This window comes from Ips typographus, linkage group LG8 (genome assembly GCF_016097725.1).
Source record: "Ips typographus isolate SLU linkage group LG8, UJ_Ityp_2.0, whole genome shotgun sequence".
Taxonomy (NCBI): domain Eukaryota; kingdom Metazoa; phylum Arthropoda; class Insecta; order Coleoptera; family Curculionidae; genus Ips; species Ips typographus.
Genome location: NC_138429.1, coordinates 4,777,955 through 4,801,034, shown reverse-complemented (window position 1 = coordinate 4,801,034; position 23,080 = coordinate 4,777,955). Strand labels below are relative to the sequence as shown.

At 33.1% G+C, this 23,080-nt stretch overlaps 1 protein-coding gene across 1 annotated transcript; it reads left to right on the top strand.

The window, feature by feature from the left end:
• The first annotated feature begins 200 nt into the window (after positions 1–200).
• Positions 201–23,036, top strand: Khc (kinesin heavy chain). The gene is made up of 18 exons (XM_081985237.1): positions 201–528; positions 5,134–5,305; positions 6,308–6,451; positions 6,510–6,653; positions 6,713–6,859; positions 6,914–7,057; positions 7,112–7,417; positions 7,476–7,584; positions 7,635–7,830; positions 7,902–8,127; positions 8,180–8,387; positions 8,551–8,689; positions 11,128–11,285; positions 11,395–11,496; positions 15,241–15,358; positions 17,300–17,559; positions 17,624–17,805; positions 21,606–23,036. The coding sequence occupies exons 1-18, from the start codon at positions 382–384 to the stop codon at positions 21,608–21,610; spliced, it is 2,907 nt and encodes a 968-aa protein (XP_081841363.1). The 5' UTR covers positions 201–381; the 3' UTR covers positions 21,611–23,036.
• Positions 23,037–23,080: the final 44 nt, after the last annotated feature.

Sequence of the window (23,080 nt, the reverse complement as noted above, 5' to 3'; positions counted from 1 at the left end):
GAAACAAAATAGTAATAGTTTGCAAATTAAAACTTGTTTTTATTAAATATTATTTCTTTAGCTCAGATACGTTTGACTTTCAACAGGAAAAACGGAACGTACTTAATTACACTATTGACTTGACTCTGAACAACTTTGGCAACGCCGCTTAAATTTACAAACACTGCTTCGAAAAGAAAAAAGAAGGAAGAAGAACAGCAGAGTGAAGTCAGCGGAACACACCACAAGCAAAATGGCTGGCTTCTCCATGTAGACGAAACGTCAGTTTCATCGAAAAAAAATAATATTGAGAAACCTTAACACAAATGTGTACCAATTTAGTATTGTAATAAGTTTAATTGTTAATTTTTGTGCTGTGAGTGAGTGAGTAAATATAGGAAAATGTCGGCGGAACGCGAAATACCGGCCGAAGACAGTATAAAAGTCGTGTGCCGATTTCGGCCCTTAAACGATTCGGAGGAGAAGGCAGGCTCCAAGTTTGTTGTTAAGTTTCCTTCGGGTGGAGAGGAAAATTGCATTTCCATCGGGGTAAGTTAATTTCTGGCTTACACCAGTCATAATGGGAAAAATACAGAACACCACCCTTCCACCACTGTTCGTTTTGTCATTTCTATAGTCTGTTCTGTTAAGTTACATGGTCATACGATTTTATATCGATTGGACGATCAAAACTACCTGATAAGTGTTTTTCTATGTTAGAAACACTGTTCACAGATTGCCGTATGCTGTAATATGAGTTGAAGCACTAGGAAGAACATAAAAATGTTACTTTACAACTATTCTATAGGGAACAGACTATAGATTATATTGCGTTTACGTCACGATGTGAGAGTAAGGCAGTCTCGCACCAGCGATCATCTGCTAACAAGATTATTCATTAAACATTTTAAAAACTAAAGTTTCCTTTATTATTTTTTATTTTATTTAATAATCAATTAGGTTTAAGTTAAACAAATATTCCAGAACACAATTCCTACTGCTTCTTTGTATCTTTAAATATTCCTGCGGGTCAAAATATTTGTAACTATTTTAATAATTTTCTGGGGTAGGTAAAGGCTGAAAATGTTTTTCACAAGTATCTAAAAAGTTGGAGCAATCAAATCTCAAAATCAGCTGACACTAAGACAAAGTTGGACAATGTATATTTCAAATTACAATCAATCAGTAAATTATTAGAATTTTTTTTTAGTAATTATTCACATACTAGAAGTTTAGTTTGAAATGCACAAATACTTTTAGGTATACTGAAAATTAAGGGTTTAAGCAAAATCTTAACATAGGTCCACTTTTGCACTACTCATGCATTTTAAATTAGTAGGTGTTTTAAAGTTTTATTTACTGCAATGTTTGATATTTAAGTGTCATTTTATATGCATGTAGGTAGGTAAGTAGTAGAAAAGTTGTTGTCCAACTATTTGAAAAATGATCCAAAATATGAGTGGTAACATTTTTGGAAAGTGATTTGATTGACTTGATCCAGATTACCTGCTGTAATCTTTTGTCCTGCCTTCTAGGTGGATCATTTTCAATCAGCTGATTTAGTGTGGTCAGCTGTTTGAGTTTTTAAATGTTAAATGTATCTAAGGATTGTGTGAGGGATTGTGCTTCCATTTTTCATTATGGAATTTCAATTAGGTAATGCAAAAGTTACTCTGGAAAGAGAAAAGAAAACACTTACTTGTGTAGTCAGTCACCTATATCATTACCTATTGGTACTTAGTCTAAAGTTAAAAAAATTAAAGGTGACATTTTAGAGGTTAAATAATTATTAAGGAGAATTATAATCCAAAACTTTGTGAAACAGCTAACCCAGTAGTCACAGTTATCTGGTTTCCAGCTGATTCTAATTAGGTATTCATTCTAAAAACCCTTACACATCTCATACAAATTTACAACAATGAGGTTTATAAGAATGAGAAGCCACAAAGTAGATATGGAAAAAGAAAATGCCAGGGTTCAAACAATTTTCAGAAACACTTGTGAAAGGATCATTTATCATGTATAGTCTAATAAGTTTCAAACTTGCTGGATGACAGGTTCAACTGTTGAAAGTCATAACTTTAACACAACAAAGCAAAACATGTTTGCAAAATCTGTGTTGTGGTCTTAGTTATCATCTTCAGTATTTTAATCTGCAATGCATTTGCCACATTTGTGTAGTTGATCTGTATTTATATTTCACTATTTTTTGTAAAGAAGTAAAATGTATGGTGAATTGTGCTTTATTCGAGGATTTATTAGAGAAAACCTGTGATGTTTTACACATATTTTGTTTATATGAGAAATTCTACTGAACTGTCACTACTTTTTAACATTTTTAACTATTATGTCGTTTATGTTACTCATCCAATGCTTAAATGTGACAAGTACAAGGATTTAACTGGCTTTGAGTTCAACTTGTATTATGTATTATTGTAAATTTGCTATTGATAAATCAATGAGCAATATATTCTAGTTGCACCAGTTTCAAAAATTCCAGAACATCCTAATTTTACTGTTGCTATTATTAAGACCTTAACATCAAATGTTTAAGTACTAGAGTTACAGTAAGATTTCATGTTTTACCTACATGTAAAGTGTTACAGGACATACCGCGGCAAAATAGTTTAAGCATGTCTAACGACCAAAAATAATCTAGTACACGCGGAAATGATGAATAAGCCAATTTATTAAAACATTCAATTTTCATTATCATTGGTGTGAATGTATAAAGTTTTGCAAGTATGTACGTAGGTACGTGATCATTATCACGACATAGGAACAGTTATAGCAACTTGGAGCAAGATGTTTTTATAGGAGGATAGAAATTCAGAATAGTGTCTTTCCCATACATGATTTAGTTAACCAATTAATACAAAAATCACTTAATGTATGAACACCCACATACAATGTTCTATGTTCTTGTTGAGTTTAGCAGACAAGATCAAATATTAAATCCGCGATGCCGGTTACGTAAACATCTAAGAAAGGTCTCAAAATTGTTCCATGACTAAGACAAGAACTACGCTATTTAATTAATTTATCTTAGTCTTACTTTGACCTCCCATATTCACATTTAAAGCCTGTATTCAAAGTTAATTAAAGCTTCCTACTTCACAAAAGACTAGGAAGCTTTTAGAATGGAATCAATGTCTTTGTTCCCAAGTAATATAATTGAAGATTTATGGGCTAATGGCTGATGGTAATACAGTAATTCATTTCTGCTATATGCCTCTATCAATTAAGTAGGAAGTGAAATTCGTATTTTACCCAAAGGCCTAATGTATCGTGCTTTCCCCCATAATTTTTATATTTGATTGCACCCATCCTAGTGCGTTTCTAATAATTGATATCGATCATCTTGGGGAACACTTAAAAATATCAAAAGCGGCAAAGAAAGTTCCTATGATGCTGTAAGGCTTTGATCGTCTAAATCTAAATAACTCCATTATATTCAACAACACCTCTTAGCTTCATTTGTAAGTGGGTCATATTAAGATGGTGAGTTTTTGCAAAGCTATCGCAAAACTGTTTATTTTAAATGATCCCTTGTATGCATTTTCAATATGTTTTGTCAATTTTCACGAGATTACTCAGTATATCCAGGAAGAGTAAAAAAAATATGTAATTAAAAGTGGATATAGACAATTTTTGTGTATTTAGCTTATCTAGTGACGCGATAACTTAATGAGTAGGATCTAATATGTGCACATACTTTGCTAATTAAAAGGAGCTGTTGCACATTGTGGTAACACACAATGATTCATTCCCATTTGGGTCTCATTTACTGTTAGAAGTAATACATAATATGATCAAAGAGTCTGTGGGTTTTGTTATTTTATGGATGTGTATTAGAATTAGAAGGTTGTATTTTTCTATTGGTTCTGTTTGGAATTCTTTTAAGCCCACTTACGATTGTTATAACGTGCTTATTAGTATCAGATACCATAGATGTGTTGAACCAGAAATAATTAGTTCTAGAAATTATTCATTAAGTTTGAATACAAAGTTGCTGTTGTTACTGTCCCACCTGTGGTTTATGTTTTCTTAGTATTAGGAGAAAAATTTGACTTTTCTTTCTACATACTTAGTTAATTATGTTTGAAAATGCTAATTAGAGTATAGATGGTAGGTGTGTAATGAACCTACTTGTAGATTTGGGCAATCAGATAATTTAGCCAACAGTACCAAGAACTGCATTTGCTAATAGCTTTGTTTGGGTTATTGATTCTGAACTGTTTCGAATATGGGTTTGAACCATTTGTATGATAATTTGTAGGTACCAGTTCACAGCAATACTTATTCCATCCGTTCCTGAACGGTTCAGAATTATGAACCCAAACAAAGCTAATGATAATGTTATGACGTTTTTGGTCACACTCTTCTAATTCATATCAATTTTAAGTTTAAAGAGGAGCTAATAGGCTGTCACTAAATTTGACACAAAAAACAACCCCTGAGTGAACCACATAAAATAGATCATAAATAGACCTATTTTCTATATAGGCGATTTGGTGCTTTTGTTTACGTCTTTAAAACGTCGCGGCAAGGAAAATCCGCTTTTCCTCCCGAACCTTTTCCGTGATATTTCCCGGATCAATAGAGAAAATCGCGCCGCCGAGCAGGCTGTCCTTGACCGTCCCGTCTATTTTCAGGCGCTTTCTCACAATGTCCCAACGTTTTCGCCATTCACATTTCTATGTTTATACGGTTGTAAGAAAGCCAATTGGTTCATATCAATCCAAATGGTTATTCAATTTTACTCATGCTAAAATTTGAAATTCAACAATCCCAAACTTCTAATCATTAGGTTATAACTGAGTTTTTATAGACAGTAAAATTGTGTATTAAACTGTTACAGGAAAACGCTCATTATTATTTAATAATTTATTACTCATCAGCTCTCCAATCCTTAATAAATCATCCAATAACTAACTTTACATTCCAATTGGAGTAGATACTTTACTACTGTCAAGACAGATAAACATAATTATCATTATATTGACTTTATGTTAATCCCGATATTACCGTAGGTAATTTTTAGTCTATAATGTTTGAATCACTGGTTGTTGCCAAATCATTTTACAATATTAATTTTAAATACAATGTTGACATCACTTTATCATATATGAACATAATTTTGTTTTATTTTAGGGGAAAGTTTACCTATTTGATAAAGTTTTCAAGCCAAATGCGACGCAAGAAAAAGTATACAGTGAGGCTGCTAAAAGTATTGTCTCTGACGTACTTGCCGGATACAATGGAACTATTTTTGCCTACGGACAGACGTCCTCCGGAAAAACACACACTATGGAAGGAGTTATAGGTATGTGATTACAACTCTTAAATACATAATCCATACGGTGATTTATTATCTTTACTGAAAACAATTTAATAGCCCACTTAAAGTAAATTGTTTTCATTCAGATTGGCAGTAAAACTCATATTGTTTCAGTAAACCAAGTTTTAGGCCGGCAAATGTAAATTGGTTTAAAGTCGGACATCGACACGAACTACTTTTTTTCGCATATCTGCAAAATTGAGGTCAAATTTGCTTTATTTTTAGGGAAGTTTTACACGCTAAACTAACAAGAACTCAGTCTACCACATTCCATGTCAGTTTTTTTTTCTAACTGAAATGCTGTAACATTTATAAATAATTACAATAAATTAAAGATTTAGTAGTAGAATAATGAATAAATAGAGTGATTTTTTGAGTGTATATATTACACATTTGAACAAGAAACCTGTTATCTAGTGATTTTGGAAGATATAATTTTTATACCATGTTCACTAAAATAAATATGGTAAAAAATTATTCTTGTGAAGCATTGTAATCAGCATTTTTAAGAACAGTATAAACTGCAGCTTTATCACTATTCTCCACACTGTTTTTGGCAAAGCAAACTGTTCTATTTTTATAAAAGGCTTATTAATTAATTACAAGTTCGCCGAATACCCAAGCTGGTGAAGGCCATGGACCTATGATACAAAAAATACAACTGCGTCAACAGGAGAAGCTTAATTTTCACTGACTCATTACTTTTATCAGGTGTCTATTAAAATTACTATATAGTTTTGAATATACTCTGATTATTATAACTTTAGTTGCACGTCATACGTCTCGAAGTGTCAAAGTTTGACGTAAATATTAGCGTTTTCGAAATTTGTGACTTGTGATCCTATATTTCATAACAAAGTTGACTTTGAAGTGAATGTAAATGTAGCTTAAAGAGTTTTTGTCTAATTTTGACAAGAAGTAACTTAAAAAGTTAATGTCTTTCTGAAATAAACCTGATACTTAACATAAATAAGTATACTTTTACAGGTGATCCACACAAGCAAGGTATCATTCCTCGAATAGTCAATGACATCTTCAATCACATTTACGCCATGGAAGAAAATTTAGAGTTTCACATTAAGGTGTCCTATTTCGAAATTTATATGGACAAGATTAGAGATCTCTTGGACGGTAAATGGTTTCATTTATTGAAAATGTCACTCGGTTAAACTATCAAGTCAATTTTCAGTTTCGAAAGTAAACCTTAGCGTCCATGAAGATAAAAATCGGGTTCCGTACGTGAAGGGAGCAACAGAAAGGTTTGTTTCTAGTCCCGAAGAAGTATTTGAATCTATAGAAGAGGGAAAGTCAAATAGGCATATAGCAGTAACCAGTAAGTTTATGAGTGTGAGTGTTTGATTTGTGCAGTTCTAAATCGTTTTTTCTTTGTAGATATGAACGAACATTCGTCTAGATCCCACTCAGTGTTTTTGATCAACGTCAAACAAGAAAATTTAGAGAACCAAAAGAAACTGTCAGGTAAACTCTACTTAGTGGATTTGGCCGGTTCGGAAAAGGTGTCCAAAACTGGTGCCGAAGGTAAACACTTAGTTATTACCAACAGCAGGGTCGTATAAACGTATTATTTTTTAGGTACTGTTTTGGACGAAGCCAAGAACATCAACAAATCACTGTCAGCACTAGGAAACGTTATCAGTGCATTGGCTGATGGCAACAAAACCCATATACCGTACAGAGACTCCAAGTTAACGCGTATTCTCCAGGAATCTCTTGGAGGTGATCTTTTCCCAGTTAATTTCTGAAACACAACAATTACGGATGGTTTTTTAGGAAATGCAAGAACAACAATCGTAATTTGCTGCTCTCCGGCTAGTTTCAACGAGTCTGAAACCAAGTCGACATTGGACTTTGGTAAGAGGGCCAAGACTGTCAAGAACGTGGTCACCGTTAATGAGGAATTGACGGCGGAGGAATGGAAACGACGGTACGAGAAGGAGAAGGAAAAAGTCGCTCGTCTTAAAGGCAAGGTTGAGGTGCTGGAAGCTGAACTCAATAGATGGAGAGCCGGTGAAACCGTTAAGGCAGAAGAACAAGTTAATCTTAATGACATCAATGAAGCCATCACTCCTATCGCTGGTAAGTTTCAAACTCGATTACTTTGTTAGTTTTTGCTAAAATGCTTGAACGTTACCAGCTATGGAGGAGAGTGTAACGAAACCGCCCGGTCCAATGCCAGCCACTCCAGCTTTGATGATTGGTTCAACATTGGGACTTGAAGAGAGACAAAAGCTGGAATTGGAAAGGTACCAAATCTTTAATTAATGTTTTCTTTTACTCACTGCTTCACTAATAGAGAGAAACTGTACCAACAATTGGACGAAAAGGACGAGGAAATCAATCAACAGAGCCAGTACGTGGAAAAATTGAAAGAACAAATGCTGGAGCAGGACGAGCTGATTGCCAGTACGCGACGCGACTATGAAGCTTTGCAGAGTGAGATGAACAGAATTCAGCAAGAAAACGAAAGCGCCAAAGAGGAGGTTAAAGAGGTAAGTGACTTTTGTTTGCAGGATGTTCCAAGAAATTGAAACACATTTTAAAATTTTACAATTTTTAACAGGTTCTTCAAGCCTTAGAAGAACTAGCCGTAAATTACGATCAGAAGTCGCAAGAAGTGGACGCCAAGAACAAAGAAATGGAATCAATGTCCGAGGAATTGGTTCAGAAGGAGACTAGCTTGAACAGCACCACTACTGAGCTGCAACAACTAAAAGATATGAATAGTCATCAAAAGAAACGCATCGCCGAGATGCTTAGTAATCTATTAAAGGAGTTAGGAGAAATTGGTAATTTTTGTTTAAATTTCCTAGTTGCGTTATTAATAATTTGTTTTCAAAGGAACTACTCTTGGTAGCGAAGGTACCGAATTGAAGGTTTCCAATGATAGCGCGAAGCTGGAAGAAGAGTTTACCGTCGCTAGACTATATATTTCGCGAATGAAGAGTGAGGTGACCAATATTACCCAAAGACTGCAAGAAATTGAGAATAAAGAACAGGACAGTAACAGAAAAGTTACCGAGTACGAGAAAGAGTTGGCCGAATGCAGGTATGTAGTTATTTTTATGCAGTATTTGCTTAAATTAATCACAAACTACCCATTGTGCTGTGATTTACACAAGTTGTGTACATGTTTAATTGGTTCAACGCAAGTTGACAGTAAATTCAAACTGTATTGGCGTATTTTGACAATCGCGCTCTTATTTTTTCAGATTGTTAATTTCTCAGCATGAAGCCCGTATGAAGAGCTTACAAGAATCGATGAGGGAAGCTGAAAACAAGAAGAGAATGCTTGAGGAAAGCGTTGACGCTCTTCGTGAAGAGTGCGCCAAACTCAAAGCAGCCGAACAGGTACAATTTTTTTGCTACTTCCATTCTATTTGTATACATCGGTATGTATGGGTGTAAATAATTGCGCTTTGGTCAATTATTACTGAAAGTTTCATTGAATATTATAGGTCATTTTAAATAAAATAATAAAATAAATTATGTCTCTTAGTTAAAAAAGTAGAATTTAAAAAAAGTAGAAGACAAAGTCTATGAAGAATGTAAAAAATGTTTTTTAAGTTTGCTATGTCAATAACTTGGTTCTGAAAGAACTCGAGTCTTGAAACTCGATTTTCCAAGCTGAAAGCAGTTTTGAAGCACTAAAAATAGTCCAGAAGTCGAAGAAAATTAAAAGCAAAGTAAAAAGCACGAAAAGTTCGTTTTCAAGACAATTACGTCAAACAATTAACAATAATGTCAATGTCCTGCATCTAAGACTATTTTCAAGACTAAAATATTGAAATTTGTCTTCAAATTATGAAAACTTAGTTCAAATGCAAATTTTAAGCTTCTGATGTCACTTTTCATTAGTTCAGTCACATTTTGGGGTTTAAGTCAATTTTTAAGATTTAAATGTATGAATTTGTTGTAACAAATTCTTGAAAAAGTAGTTTTTATGTCTACAAGTCAATTTTCAGTATTAAAGTCTCTCGATTTGCATGAAAACTGGTTACAAACACAATTTTTATGCTTCTGAATGTTTTATCTTTTCTAATTCAATTTTCAAAACTCAAAACAAGTCTTTTAGTTTGTCTGGAAACTATGAAAACTGGCTACAATAATATTTTTTAAACTTCTTAAGTGAATTTTCCGTTTCCAAGACAATTTTTAAGTTGGGTTAGGTTAGTTTTGGGTCTTTGACCGTAATAACATGTAATCTAGTACTAAGTGCTTGTTCCAAATTTGATCAATATTGCTCCAACGGTCTGACAGTTATGAGAAAAAAAACGATTTTTTAAACAGAAATTTGAAGGACTGTATTTTCCTTAGGAAGCACTTTTCAGGAAAATGACATAATGAATGTCAACTTATTTTTTAATTGGCTATGGATTGGTGAATTATTGACATTTAAAACTGGACCACCCTGTATACATGGGTGTTCCTTTAAAAAATTATCAACATTGTATTTTTCCATTTTTTTTTATTCATTAACATTTTCTGGTGATTTAGAAGCCTTTTATATTTATTAACAGTTTTTTCCTTTATACATGTTAATAATCTGAAAATAATAAAGTAAGTAGTTGTGGAGAATTCTCATTTGATAAGTTTGAATCATATTTTTGTCTTCTGGGAGATATTCACTAATAATTTAGGTCTATTTTTATAGTTTATGTTTTCATTCTACAGTATATTTGACCAGTTAAGATTACCCAGGTTTTTGAAAATGTGATTATTGAAGATTTTGGGCTCCAGTGTAGTTAAAAGTTTAAAACATGATGTACAGGAAATATTCAGCATTTGAGGTAATTTTTTTGGTGTTGCGTCGATTGATTGGATCTTTGTAAATTATATTTTTGAGATTTTCAATTTTTCAATAAATTCAACTACATAGATGATATTGTGTTTCTAAAGAAAATTTTAGCCTTTCTGATCGGACCCACAGGTCGGATATTCATTCTGGAAGTTTGTTTAATGTTTTTGAAAATGTTATTTTAATATTATTTCCCTCATTGTACTAGCAGCCAATAAAATTCAATGAACCTTTCTAGTTCGACCAATGAGAGCCGTTATATACTGAATAAATCCCTAGTTGCTAAAATTTTACACTGAATAAACACCTCCTACCCTTTTCGAATACGTTTTTTTGAAGAACATTTGATATTAAAAGAAATGGGATTTAGACACATATAAAATTTAAGCTATTTTCTTCAATATTAACAATTAATAAATCACTATAACGTAGTTTCCATTAAAAAATTACATAAATTAAAATATTATGACGTCTGATTGTCAATCTGAAATGTAAACAAAAATATACATGGCTGAACGAAAATCTGTCGTCTGCTGGGGTGAGTTCAATATTATCATTAATTTCATCACGTTTAGTTTAGTATTTGTGTTCTAACTAAGGTGTTTTCTTGTTAATAAACTAAAATGTGAGTTTTCAGGAAATAATCTTGACATATACCCCTCGGCGTTCACGTTTTATCACGTAAAATGTGCATTGGTAGGTTTTTTGCAAAATTTTTCTTTTAGGCAAATGGTTTCGACTAAATAATTCTTTGGAAATCGTCGAATTATTTAGTCTCAATCATTTTCCAAGAAAAATTTTGCAAAAAATCACCTATGCACAGTTTACCCGATAAAACTTGAACGTCTCGGGATATAATCTTTGAGAAAATATTTAAGCCTTTAAAAAATGTGATTTTTAAGACGGTTTTCTTAGAAATTGGACTGTTTTGTATTTTTCAAGATTAAAGTCAGTAGAAGTCCCTTTGATCGAGTACAACATTTTTTTGCAGGTATCTTCTGCTAGCGAAAGCGAAAAGAAAGAAGCTGCCGATCTGCGAATGGCCCTCGAACAACAAATGGACCAATTACGTATTGCTCATCAACAGCAAGTTGCCTCTTTGAGGGATGAAATAGCGGAAAAGCAACAACTCATTAACGACATCAGGGAGTAAGTCTTTACAATCATAATACTTTAATCTTTCTCTTTTAAAGTCGGTCTTTCAAAGCTTAATTTTTAAAATTTTTTTTTAAGAAATTATTGGTAAATTCTTTTTCAGTTCCAACCAAAAACTGACCCTCGCCCAACAACAACTCCAGAGCGACTACGAAAAATTGAAATCGGAGGAGACGGAGAAGTCGCACAAATTGCAGGAACTCATGTCAGTATCAAACGATAACAAAGTTAATTCGTATTTAAATGAAGCTTTAAATAACTTAAACAATCAAATTTCCACTAAAAATAGCCCTAAAAACTCGCCGTATAAAAGAGCATACGTGAAAAATTCCTCTCCGGTTCAGTGGGAGGAGTTTCTCCCGTACAAAAACGAACTAAACAACGCGAAAGTTAGTAAAAATTTGCGCAACTTGCAATTGTCTCCGTGCAAAAGTTTGACGAGTTCCAAGGCGGACAAAGAGTTTCGGAACGTCGCAACGAAATCTGATTCCGACGCTAACAAAATTATTTGCACCTCATCTATTTTCCATATCCACTCCTTTCATTTGCATCTTATCGTTTCCTTAACTTTACTGCTATTTACCCAAAAATGTCCGCAATATCTTATTATAAGATATTGTAGTTAAACGATTTAATGTTGAGCATCAGTATCAAAGATTTCATTGTCATAGTAAGCCTACTACTTAGCCAAACAGGGTGTTCCAAGTGTGGTGAGAATTTAGATTGTTCTCAGTAGTCAATGGTCTATAAACCTGGCAAAACTAGACCTAGTTCACTATTACCAACCCAACGACCGGAAACTCAACTTGATATTTACGGAGATAATGTTGTTTTATGGTCGTTTATGTTGGTAGAAACGTTTGCAGTTTGTGACGTCATTCCAATTTTGTATTATTTATGTACTTCTGGCTTATTATGTATATTGAATCTAGTCACTAAACGCTTAGAATTTCATAATCTGTTAGTATCAACTTTGAATTGCATTTGTAGTATTACAAATCAAAATGTTCATACAGTTGTCAGGGACGGATGATTTACTACTAGTCCTAGTTATACTGGGTGGTCCAAATTGATTGTAGGATAATTCAAAGGTGGAAAGTACATAATAACTTAACTTCAAAGTGTCATATAAACTGTAGTCGAACCGTAAGGCCCGGTTCTACAATTACAGTTCAAAGATCGGTTTAGTAGAACTGCGACTGGTACTTTTCCATAAGATTTTCCTGTCAAATTGACGTTTTTAACTTGAACCAGGTTCAAATGTTGAACAACTGGGCCTGAAAGATGAATCTCAAAAACCCATTTTTTCATTTTGATTCCCAAACGAAAACGGAAATTAAATTTGGCGTGCATGTTCACTATTTGAAAGTGGCCATTTAATGATTTGAATGAAGATTTTTTAATTTTTGAAAATAGTTCGGACAGATATTAGGGCCATTAAAACAGCTTGACAGTTTCAAATTCTTTTAAGCTGCAATTTTAAGGTATCCCGTGGTCTCCTGGGAGACCTTAAGTTTCCCATCAAAGTTTTCCTGGACATTTCTTCGTATCTTGAATGGTTTTTCAAACAACGTAATTTTTTTTTAAAAATTTTAAATGACTTATATTAAAGAACGGTTTTTTGGTGCCCATATTTAAGGGGCAATTCTTTTTCACTACTGGATTCTACGCAAAAAGTTGGTGTAGAAATGTATTTTAGAAATAAAAAATAATGCACCTGAAGGCGAACTCTCTAACGAATAGCAAGGAAATTTCTTTGCTATCATAGAAAACCCTTCTCTATCGTAATATATGGTACTCTCTACGTTTCAATTAGCGAAGATCGGCACTCAACGTAGCTATTCGGGTTGTGTAAAATAGAAAGACCAAATGAGGTCTTGCTATGATTTTATCTCTCTTGCGGCTATGAAATTTTGTATTTGTCAATCTTTCTTTTCCGTCGTCTTCTAAAATTCAAATGTTTTGTTTTTTAACCTTTATGCCCGTCAGTGTCAACATTGTGTCAATAAGGTTGTGTTGGGGACCAATTGATTGTGTTTTCACCCCCCTTTCTTTGTTTTTGAGTTTTTAGTTAAAGTGTTAATGCATCTATTAGTTATTGTTTTTGAGGTGTAAGCTGTTCATGATGGAATGGTTGTGTTATGGCTATATGGGTTCCATCAACACATCCTAAAGTCCCATCCTACTTTTTTCACAAAATGCATATAAATTGGTAGCATGTTTACAAGCAACTGAAAAATATTAATGGTCTAAGAAAATAAGAAACTGAAGAGACAGAACTACAATAAATAAAACCAACAACAAAAATGGCAACAAAACGGATTATTTTAGAATGTAAACTTTGAAATATATGATTAATTACTGAAAAAGAAAGTAAAAAACGTAGAATTATTCAAATTATTGTCATTGATACTTGTCATTAACCCTGAATACGACGAAACAAGTAAAAGCCCTAGATTTATTACTAGAAATTAGTCAATGTTTTTAGGACCGATAAGTTCCCGTTTTCTGTTGACGGTGTCAGCCGAATGTGATAGAAAACAGCTTAGAGAGTACCAACAGTTAATAGAAAGAAATTTTCTTTCTTGTCTATTTCTATGCGTTTTCTATTTCCTACATCGTTACGGAGTTCGCCTTCTGGAAGTTTTGATAAAAAGTACGAATTCTGAGAAGCACCAGTTTCTGACTTGAACCATTGAACCTGGCTCAAGTCAGAAACGTCACTTTGACAGCAAATGCATTTCATATGGGAAAGTTCAACTGGACCCTAAAATCAATTGGAATCACCTTGTATAAAAGTAAAAAACAACAATCTATACGTTTTGAGGTAATCTTTCAAAATGTTATCTAGATTCAGCAGTAAGCAGTAAATTGTACAACCTACAAGTATTACGTAGATTCCTGTACTAAACCCAGTCCCAAAGCGATTTTTCTGTGATTTAGTCCCTAAACTTTTTAACCCCTTTTATTTATTTAATTTTATTGTTTAACATGAACTTGCTTTATTTATATTTTACCGCGTTGTCACATCACACGAGCAGCGTTTTTGGTTCGATTTTATTTTACCTCTTGAATTTTTTACTTGTGTATTTATGACAAGTGGTGCAAATGTAGGTTTATTTTACGTACTTTTGCATCCGTTGTATGGTTACTAAACTGCTGTGCAGTATTACTAGTGCTAGATATTGGTCAAGTATTATAAGGAAGAGCAAAATTCGGTTCACGACAATATAAAATGCACTTGTGTAATAATCAAGGCAGTAATACGGTAGAATCGAATTTTGTGGTTGTAAAAAATGTAAACTAGTGTAAATACTAAATGAGGAAATATGTGAATAGCATATTTTTGAGGCAGTTATTTTTCCTATTTGGAAGTCTGATGAGTTATTCAATTATTACGCGCACGTACAAAATGACTAGTTTGGTTTATGGGTTAGTACTGTTTGATAATATAGACTTTCTGACACTTGAGTATTTACCACGCACATGTTATTACTACTTAATTTTGTAGTATTGGAGTGTCAGGAAGTCTTGCGTACTAACCAGTTGTATTTGTGCAATAACAATAAAAAGCATACTTGTGATATTAGTAATCGATTTAAAACAAATTGTGTTGCCTTAAAAATGTAATATCAAAAAATTTAATAATTGTTGATTAGGTATTAAGAAGTGTGGTTAGGGATTAGGGAATGACAAAAGTATCAGTAATATTTTTGGTTTAATTAACGCGATTTGAACAGAGTACAAACGGGCTTATTATCCTTCATTTTATGATTCCACACTTGTGATAATATTGAAAACTTCCTATTGTACGAAAAAAAACGCGTAAAACCCCTAACCAATTTCATTTTCCTGCCGTGTGGTGTGGCTACGCTCCTGCACGTCCGTTCGCCGCCCGTCGGGTGGAGTGGCGAACCGACCGCTCATCAACGACCTCTCATTCTCTTAGAGCTACCAACGAACGACGAGAACAGGCGCGCAAAGACTTGAGGGGCCTGGAGGATACCGTCGCCAAAGAGTTGCAGACTTTGCACAACTTGAGAAAGCTGTTTGTTCAAGATTTACAGGTAAGGAATGTTTGTAGGCTAGGATATCGTTTAATCTTTACGGGGGTAGTATCTTTCTTTGATTTTTAATCAACTATAGTCCAATTTTCCGTTCAAAATTTATTGTCACTGGTGCAGATTGGCTTATTTTCTCTCGAAAGTCGATACAAATTACACGAATCATAAATATGACAATTTTACCCGGATTTGTTCATATTTGTAGTTAAGCTCACACGACTTAACAATACAGGGTGTCCCACGACGAAAGACATCGATGGATATTGGAAAAAGTATAAAAAGGAGAGTTTTGAAAATTTGGCAGGATACTGATGTGGGCATGCCCAATCTAACTAAAATATTTTCAACATGGTTGCACTTCCGTTTATACCGGAAGTCGATCACAACTTTCTTATTTTAAATAGAACACCCTATATATTATTACATATTTGGATTCCTCACAAAATTCTGACCAACTTTTGTGTACAATGCCCTATGCCTATCTCTAGCCGTTTTCGAAATATTTAAGGTTTTTCCAAAAAAGTGACAGTTGCAACGCTCAACATATTTTTGTACTCTGTCAAAACCGTATTTCATTTTGCAATGAAACTTTGGGTTATTGTAAATAAAGGATCGTTTTATCAAACTGAGGGTGCGTAATGACTCATTTGTACACAGGATCGTCAAAAAAAATCATAAACCTGCCACTAAAAAAAATGAAAAATGTCAAGTTTTTTAAATAGAAACCCACATTTTTTATGACGGAATCATTTTGAGCATTAAAAATTACTATACGTTTCAATTTACTTGCCTATACCTAAATCCAACCCATTACGTTTTATTTGAGAATAAACATTTTTTATTATTAAAACTCCAGATTTCTTGAAAACTTCTCGCTCTAATTACATGTGGATTTATGTCACACCAGTAGTGTGAATTATGTCTATTGAACATTCCATTTTTAGTGAATTTGGCCTCGTCGCTCTAAATAATATTATTCAAAAACAATTCTTCTCCATAGTGACTAGTCAGCAAAAATTCACTAAAAACCACTCTCTTCGGAAAGTCAACCTCTTGTAAGTGTTGCACTAATTTAAATGAAAAAGGGTGAAATTTATGTTTCTTCAGGATCCTTTGAATTGAGCTTTTGGATATGTCTGATTCTACAGAAACTTGTCTTATTGACGAAGTTGGATTTGCAACAAAATAGCCCAAAATTGCAATTTCTACATTTGTATTATTAAGGATTGGTTTTGTTTTAATAGCTTTTCTCTTAACAGATCCCGTATTCTTAAAATGTTCAATTATTTGCTTGACAGCTTTTGGTGATGGCTTTCGTTTTTCTGGATAACAAGCGGCAAATACCTCACATGTTCTACTCACAACTTTATCACATTCTCCGTAAATAATAAACAGATTTAAGTAATCTTGCAGTTGTCAAAACACTCAAAACTAGTGTTATTAACATGCTCAAAATATTAGAGTACAAAAATATGTTGAGCGTTGCAACTGTCACTTTTTTGGAAAAACATCAAATATTTCGAAAAGGGCTAGAGATAGGCATAGGGCATTGTACACAAAAGTTGGTCAGAATTTTGTGAGGAATCCAAATATGTAATAATATATAGGGTGTTCTATTTAAAATAAGAAAGTTGTGATCGACTTCCGGTATAAATGGAAGTGCAACCATTTTGAAAATATTTTAGTTAGTTTGGGCATGCCCACATCAGTATCCTGCCAAATTTTCAAACGCTTCAATAACTTTATTTAGAAAAGCTTAGCTTTATTTAGAAAAGTACTACTCATTCTGCATCCAAACATGTTATTTTGCACCTGATCTGTCAGATTCAAACCTCAACTTAGTTTAAGTTGTGCTTAAAATCGACTTGGAAGTGTCGGGAAAACAGGCATAAAACATTCAAATTAAGCATTGAAGGTACACTTTAATAATGTATATGATAACAGGCACGTATGAAAAAGAACATGTCCAACGAGGAGAGCGAAGAGGACGGCGGTTCGTTGGCACAAAAACAGAAAATTTCCTTCCTGGAGAACAATCTGGATCAGCTGACCAAAGTGCACAAACAGTTGGTGCGCGATAACGCCGATTTGCGTTGCGAATTGCCTAAATTGGAGAAGAGGCTGAGAGTGACCATGGAACGGGTCAAGGCACTGGAAACGGCCCTCAAGGATGCCAAAGAAGGAGCCATGAGAGACAGAAAACGGTCAGTCGCGTATTTTTATTCGATCAAAAGGTTGTGTGTTACAGTGTGAAGTGTTCTGTTACAGATACCAATACGAAGTGGATCGTATTAAAGAAGCGGTGCGTCAGAAGAACTTGGCACGTCGCGGACCAGCTGCCACTATAGCTAAGCCAATCAGATCGGGACAGCATAACGCTCATTGGACTCCGATTGCCGCTACCGCTGAGGAGGGCCAGAAGCGTAGATCTATTGTAGTGGGGGGCAAAGGTAAGAAGTTGACAATGTCGTCACACTTTAAAGTATATTCCCGATTTTTTGTCCACCCCATTTGCATAAATCTTAGTTTGGAATTTGTGAAAAAACAGGAAGCTGAAAGCTGCTTTTTTGATCAATCACAAACTACCCACTGTGCTCAGTTTTATTCAAATGCCGCCCATGTGGACTGACTATTGGGTTGTATGACAATTCTTATGCCTTTTACTGTTCTCGCGGAGTGAGTTTACCCGTGCGTCACAAAAGCTACGTCATTTATAATCGTATGAATCAAATCAAGTTTTCGTCAACAAACCTGTTGTGTTCATATTATAGAAAAGGGCGTGTCTAAAGCTTCGTCACGTTTAAAATTTTGCGTGTATTGTCAGTCAGAAAGTAGAGATCTTTGGCTGCAAATTTGCACTAAAACAACCTTATACCAAAGCAAATCAAAAATATCTTGACCGAAATAGCATTTTTTATTTATGAGAAGTCTCCGTTTGGATCATAGAATTCCGTCTAAATTTGAAACCTAATTTATTTACCAAAATTCGCAGAGATGTATCACCAATATGTAGTATTTCTTTAACTTTAAGCTCTTGATTTAGGTTCTGGACGGTTACATGTTTCTCTAAAATAAATACAACAAATGAAAAATTCAATAAGACATTCTGAGTGATGCTGTAGTATCTCATTCTCAGGTTGCAATCCACTTATTTTATTTTAAACCCGCTGGAAAACATTTTAGACGCTTATTTTATTTTTTCTAAGACTTTATTATTAATATGTTTGAAGAAATTGTTATGAAAAATCTATAATGCAACCCAAAAATCTTAGTCTCTGGAAACAATGAAATGTTAATAGATGTTTCTTACAAAAGTAGATATATTTTACTATTATTAACATACTATCGTTGTACATATCATGATAACACATTAATACAGATATAATGTACTTCGAACATCCATTTTAATGCTTTTAGATAAATCAGTGGTCTTGGCCCGTCAATAACATCTCGATTTACGTTTTCTAGGTGAGGAAATCATAAGATTAATCGAATAAACAGTTTTGCGGGAAATTTTCAAAGCAGCTGCAACCTTCTAGTATCAAAAAATACATCAGTAAGAATAATAATAATAATAATAATAATCTTTATTGTGCAAAATATATCTACATCTTACACAAAAGGCTGCCATTCGCAATAGCGTTCTTCCATGGAGCCCGCAAGTAGCATTACAATAACAATTCATATACAGAAAAAAAAAAAACATATCCCAAACCACTACATATAATCCGACTTAATGATTACAGTTTTGTAAGTACAATCAAACATTGCGCATTTCTTCAAGAAATATGTTTTTTAATCTATTTCTAAGTACCGTTCTGGAATAATTTATTAGTGGCTGATAGAGTGCTGAGTTCAATATTTGAATGGACACATACTCAAAACTATTCTCAAATTTAGCAGTCCTATGGTATGGGATATCATATTTAACAATACCTCTCATGTTTCGTTCACACTTGACAGATCTAAGACAAACATGTCATACAAATATTTTGGGATGGCGGTAATAATAACTTTTTGAACAAATAATATAAAATGCAGTCTAACTCTCAAGTTAACTTTCAAAACATCTTTTTGAATGTATAAAGGAGTTATATGATCGAATCTATTATAATTATATGCAAACCGCATACACATATTCTGTATTTTTTGAATTTTATTTTTCAGTTCTACAGTTAGGTAATTATAATAAACTACGTCGCAATAATCAAACTGTGACATAACAAGCGTGTCAATTAGTTTAAACTTGACATTCTGCGGAAGTATGAATTTAAATTCATACAACCTTTTCAGAATAACAAAAGCAGATGACACTTTTTTGTTCACGTGATATTCAAATGACATGCTGCTGTCAAAGACCACTCCCAAATTCCTAGCGCTCTCTACCATCGGTAGTACAACATTATTTACATTAATAACGCTAAAATTATAGAAATTAAACCAATCTCTAACCGTTTTAGACCCCATGATCATGTATAAGCATTTACTCACATTCAGCACCACACCATTCTTAGTCTTCGTTGATTTTCTGGATGGCCACGTTTGCTTGTTGAGGCAAAAAGCCAGTGAGCAGCTGAGTATCATCAGCATATACAGTGTGACCCATTTAGAATGGAAACACCCCTATAAAATTTTAGGTTATTAACCGATTTCAATGATTTTTTTTTTGAAATAATTAGGAATGAAATGTCTATTATGGGAGAAAATTTTAAATATTTATTTCAGTTTTCAGGTCATATTACGAGACTTTTTCTTGATAGAAAATGGAGAATTTTTATTAGCGATTTTTTTATTGAAAAAATTACTACGCCACTGGATCTATAGTGCTTTCAAATAGCTGTGACCAAATTTTTTTTTGATTTTTTTTTTTGATTTTTTTTTAATTTTTTTTTTTTTGATTTTTTTTTTTTAGAAATTAATTTATTAATTAGTAATAATAAACAAATAAATAGTAACACCATTTCTATGGCAACAGTTGATGCAGGGTGTTCTTTTGTGACTGTTAGCTTAGAGGATTTTTGAATTTTAATTTGTCATAACTTTGTTATTAATGAATGGATTTTCATGAAATTTTGGTCACAGCTATTTGAAAGCACTATAGATCCAGTGGCGTAGTAATTTTTTCAATAAAAAAATCGCTAATAAAAATTCTCCATTTTCTATCAAGAAAAAGTATCGTAATATGACCTGAAAACTGAAATAAATATTTAAAATTTTCTCCCGTAATAGACATTTCATTCCTAATTATTTCAAAAAAAAAATCATTGAAATCGGTTAATAACCTAAAATTTTATAGGGGTGTTTCCATTCTAAATGGGTCACACTGTAGATGAACAGTACCATGTGAAACATGTCCCGGCAAATCCGCGGTATAAATATTGAATAATAATGGTCCAAGAATACTGCCCTGTGGTACACCCTTGTTATAAGTGGTCAAATCAGATCTTGCCCCATCCAACTCTACTAACTGCATTCTATATGTATTGTAGTGCATTATTTATTGCATTCTATATCTACATTGAATATGTAAGGTCTTAAAATTTCTTATTTTCTTCCTGAACAGATGATAAAGTTTCTAAAGGTCCTCCATTGGTTTTTTCCAATTGAAAATTTTCACAAAGGTTAAGAATTAACTGCCGGGCTTGTCTGTGGAGAATTTTTCCAGGCATTTTCTGAAAAAATACTGTAATAGTAAGTAATTCCGAATTTAGGAAAAAACCAAATGGCTAAATAAAAATCATAATAGACACTCCCACTTTTTTTCAAAACAGGTTCGTAATTGTGCCAATTTTGGTTAGATCGTGACAGCCGACATAAAAAAAATAAAAATAATAATAATAATATTATGAAAGTACTTACAGAATGTTAAAAGCATAGAAACAATAGCTCTTAAAAGAACTGTGGTGGTGTCGTAAATAGAAAACTTTATAAATGATTAACAACACAAAGAAACGGAAAAGAATTAATAGTAAACAAATCAAATAAATTTCGATGGTTTTCAAACTGACAATGACTGAAATAGAAGCGTTAATCAGTAAATGTTTTTTTTTTTGGAAGACATTCACTTAGATATTTACTAAAGTACAGTTTACTAAAAGTAAACTCAGTCCGCGAGAACAGTATGTATCTATTGGTCAAAAAAGCGGCTTTCAGCTTGCTGCTTTTTCTTAACCAATCACAAACTGCTAACCATGCTGTTCTTAAATCCCATTAACTAAAATTAGATCACTGAAATTACTTTTCTTTACAGATTAAACCTTTAGGTCTGCTGCGCTACACCCCCCCTAAGAAAACCAGAATTTTAACCGAACCGTAATACCAAAAATATTGCTGATACTTTTCCGTATTTATCGCGGGGTCTCCACGCCCTGATTAATGTGCTTACAAAGCTTAGTTACATTTTAGGGATAAGGTGCACTTAATTCAGATCGATAATAATTACTACTACTAAAAAAAAAAACAAGTTATTTAACAAGTTATTACTGCAGTGTGAGCGCGTCTTAACATTCACAAAGCTACACCATCGTCTGTCACATTTGGCTAGCTGTTACAGGAGAATTTTGGTTCAGGTAAGTTTTGTCGGCAACAACTAGAGAAAAGTGTTTTATTACCCTCTCAAATTGAAGTTAAAAGAGAGTGACGTCAAGCATGACAGACGGCTTAAAGTTATACGTATTGTGTAAGACTTAATTAGCTAAGCTAAGCTAATCATCGTGTTTCATTGGAGTTATTGCTTTAATTATTCAAAATTTAGCATTCATTTAACATACTTTTTATGGTATTGATTTCAGCGGTGTACGAGTAAATGCACTTACATTTTGGAGTCGGTCTTCTCACTTTTTAGTAGTCTTTTATTTTTTTAACTTACCATAACATGCAGTTTCTTAAAGTTCTCACATAAACAATAATAATTTATTCTTATCATAGTTTAGATAGTAATTGCAATAATTAAATTACAAAAAAAACCATTGATGCTTGACTGTGTTGTTAATTGGAAATCTACTACGATTATTGTATATTCATTGCAAGATTTATTTTGTATAATACGTTTTGATGTATTGTATTTTCATACTTCTCATTTTTTTAAATTATTGTTATTTAGTTACCTAGTTAAGTGTAATTTTATTTAAAAAAAAAATGGAGTGCTGGCTTGACTGGTGCAAGTCGCTAGAGCTACTCTACAAAAAAAGCTAACTTTCCTAGCAGTCTTTACTGTGCAATCTTAGGAAATCTAGTGTGATACCTTGGAAATTTTATTGCTAAATCGTCCAGATGTTAGCAATACAATTTTCAAAACTTATTCTCTTAATTTGTGATTGCGTTCCTTTTCCTTGCCTTTTTTTGTACTCGTTTTCTTTAATTCATTATACTTTTTCGTGGTATCCGTTGCAATTAACCGTTTCTGTTCCAACTGGTTTGCTCAACCAAATGTGTTTGAATCCGTTTGATTTTTGAGTCGTATATAGTGCACTGTTTTGCAAAATGTTCTAGGTAAACGTCTCATCATTGGAATAGGCCGATATCTGTAGATAATATTCGTGAAATTGATTTTTTTTTTACAATTGGCTATCGTACGTGTAGTAGTTATATATATTTTTAGTGAAAGCTTATAAGTCGATAATGCAATTTATTTATTTAACTCATGGAAAATTATATTCTAATAAACAGTGAAAATATTTAATTTTTCTTCTTTTAAGAACCAAACCACTTGATTTTCTAGTATAT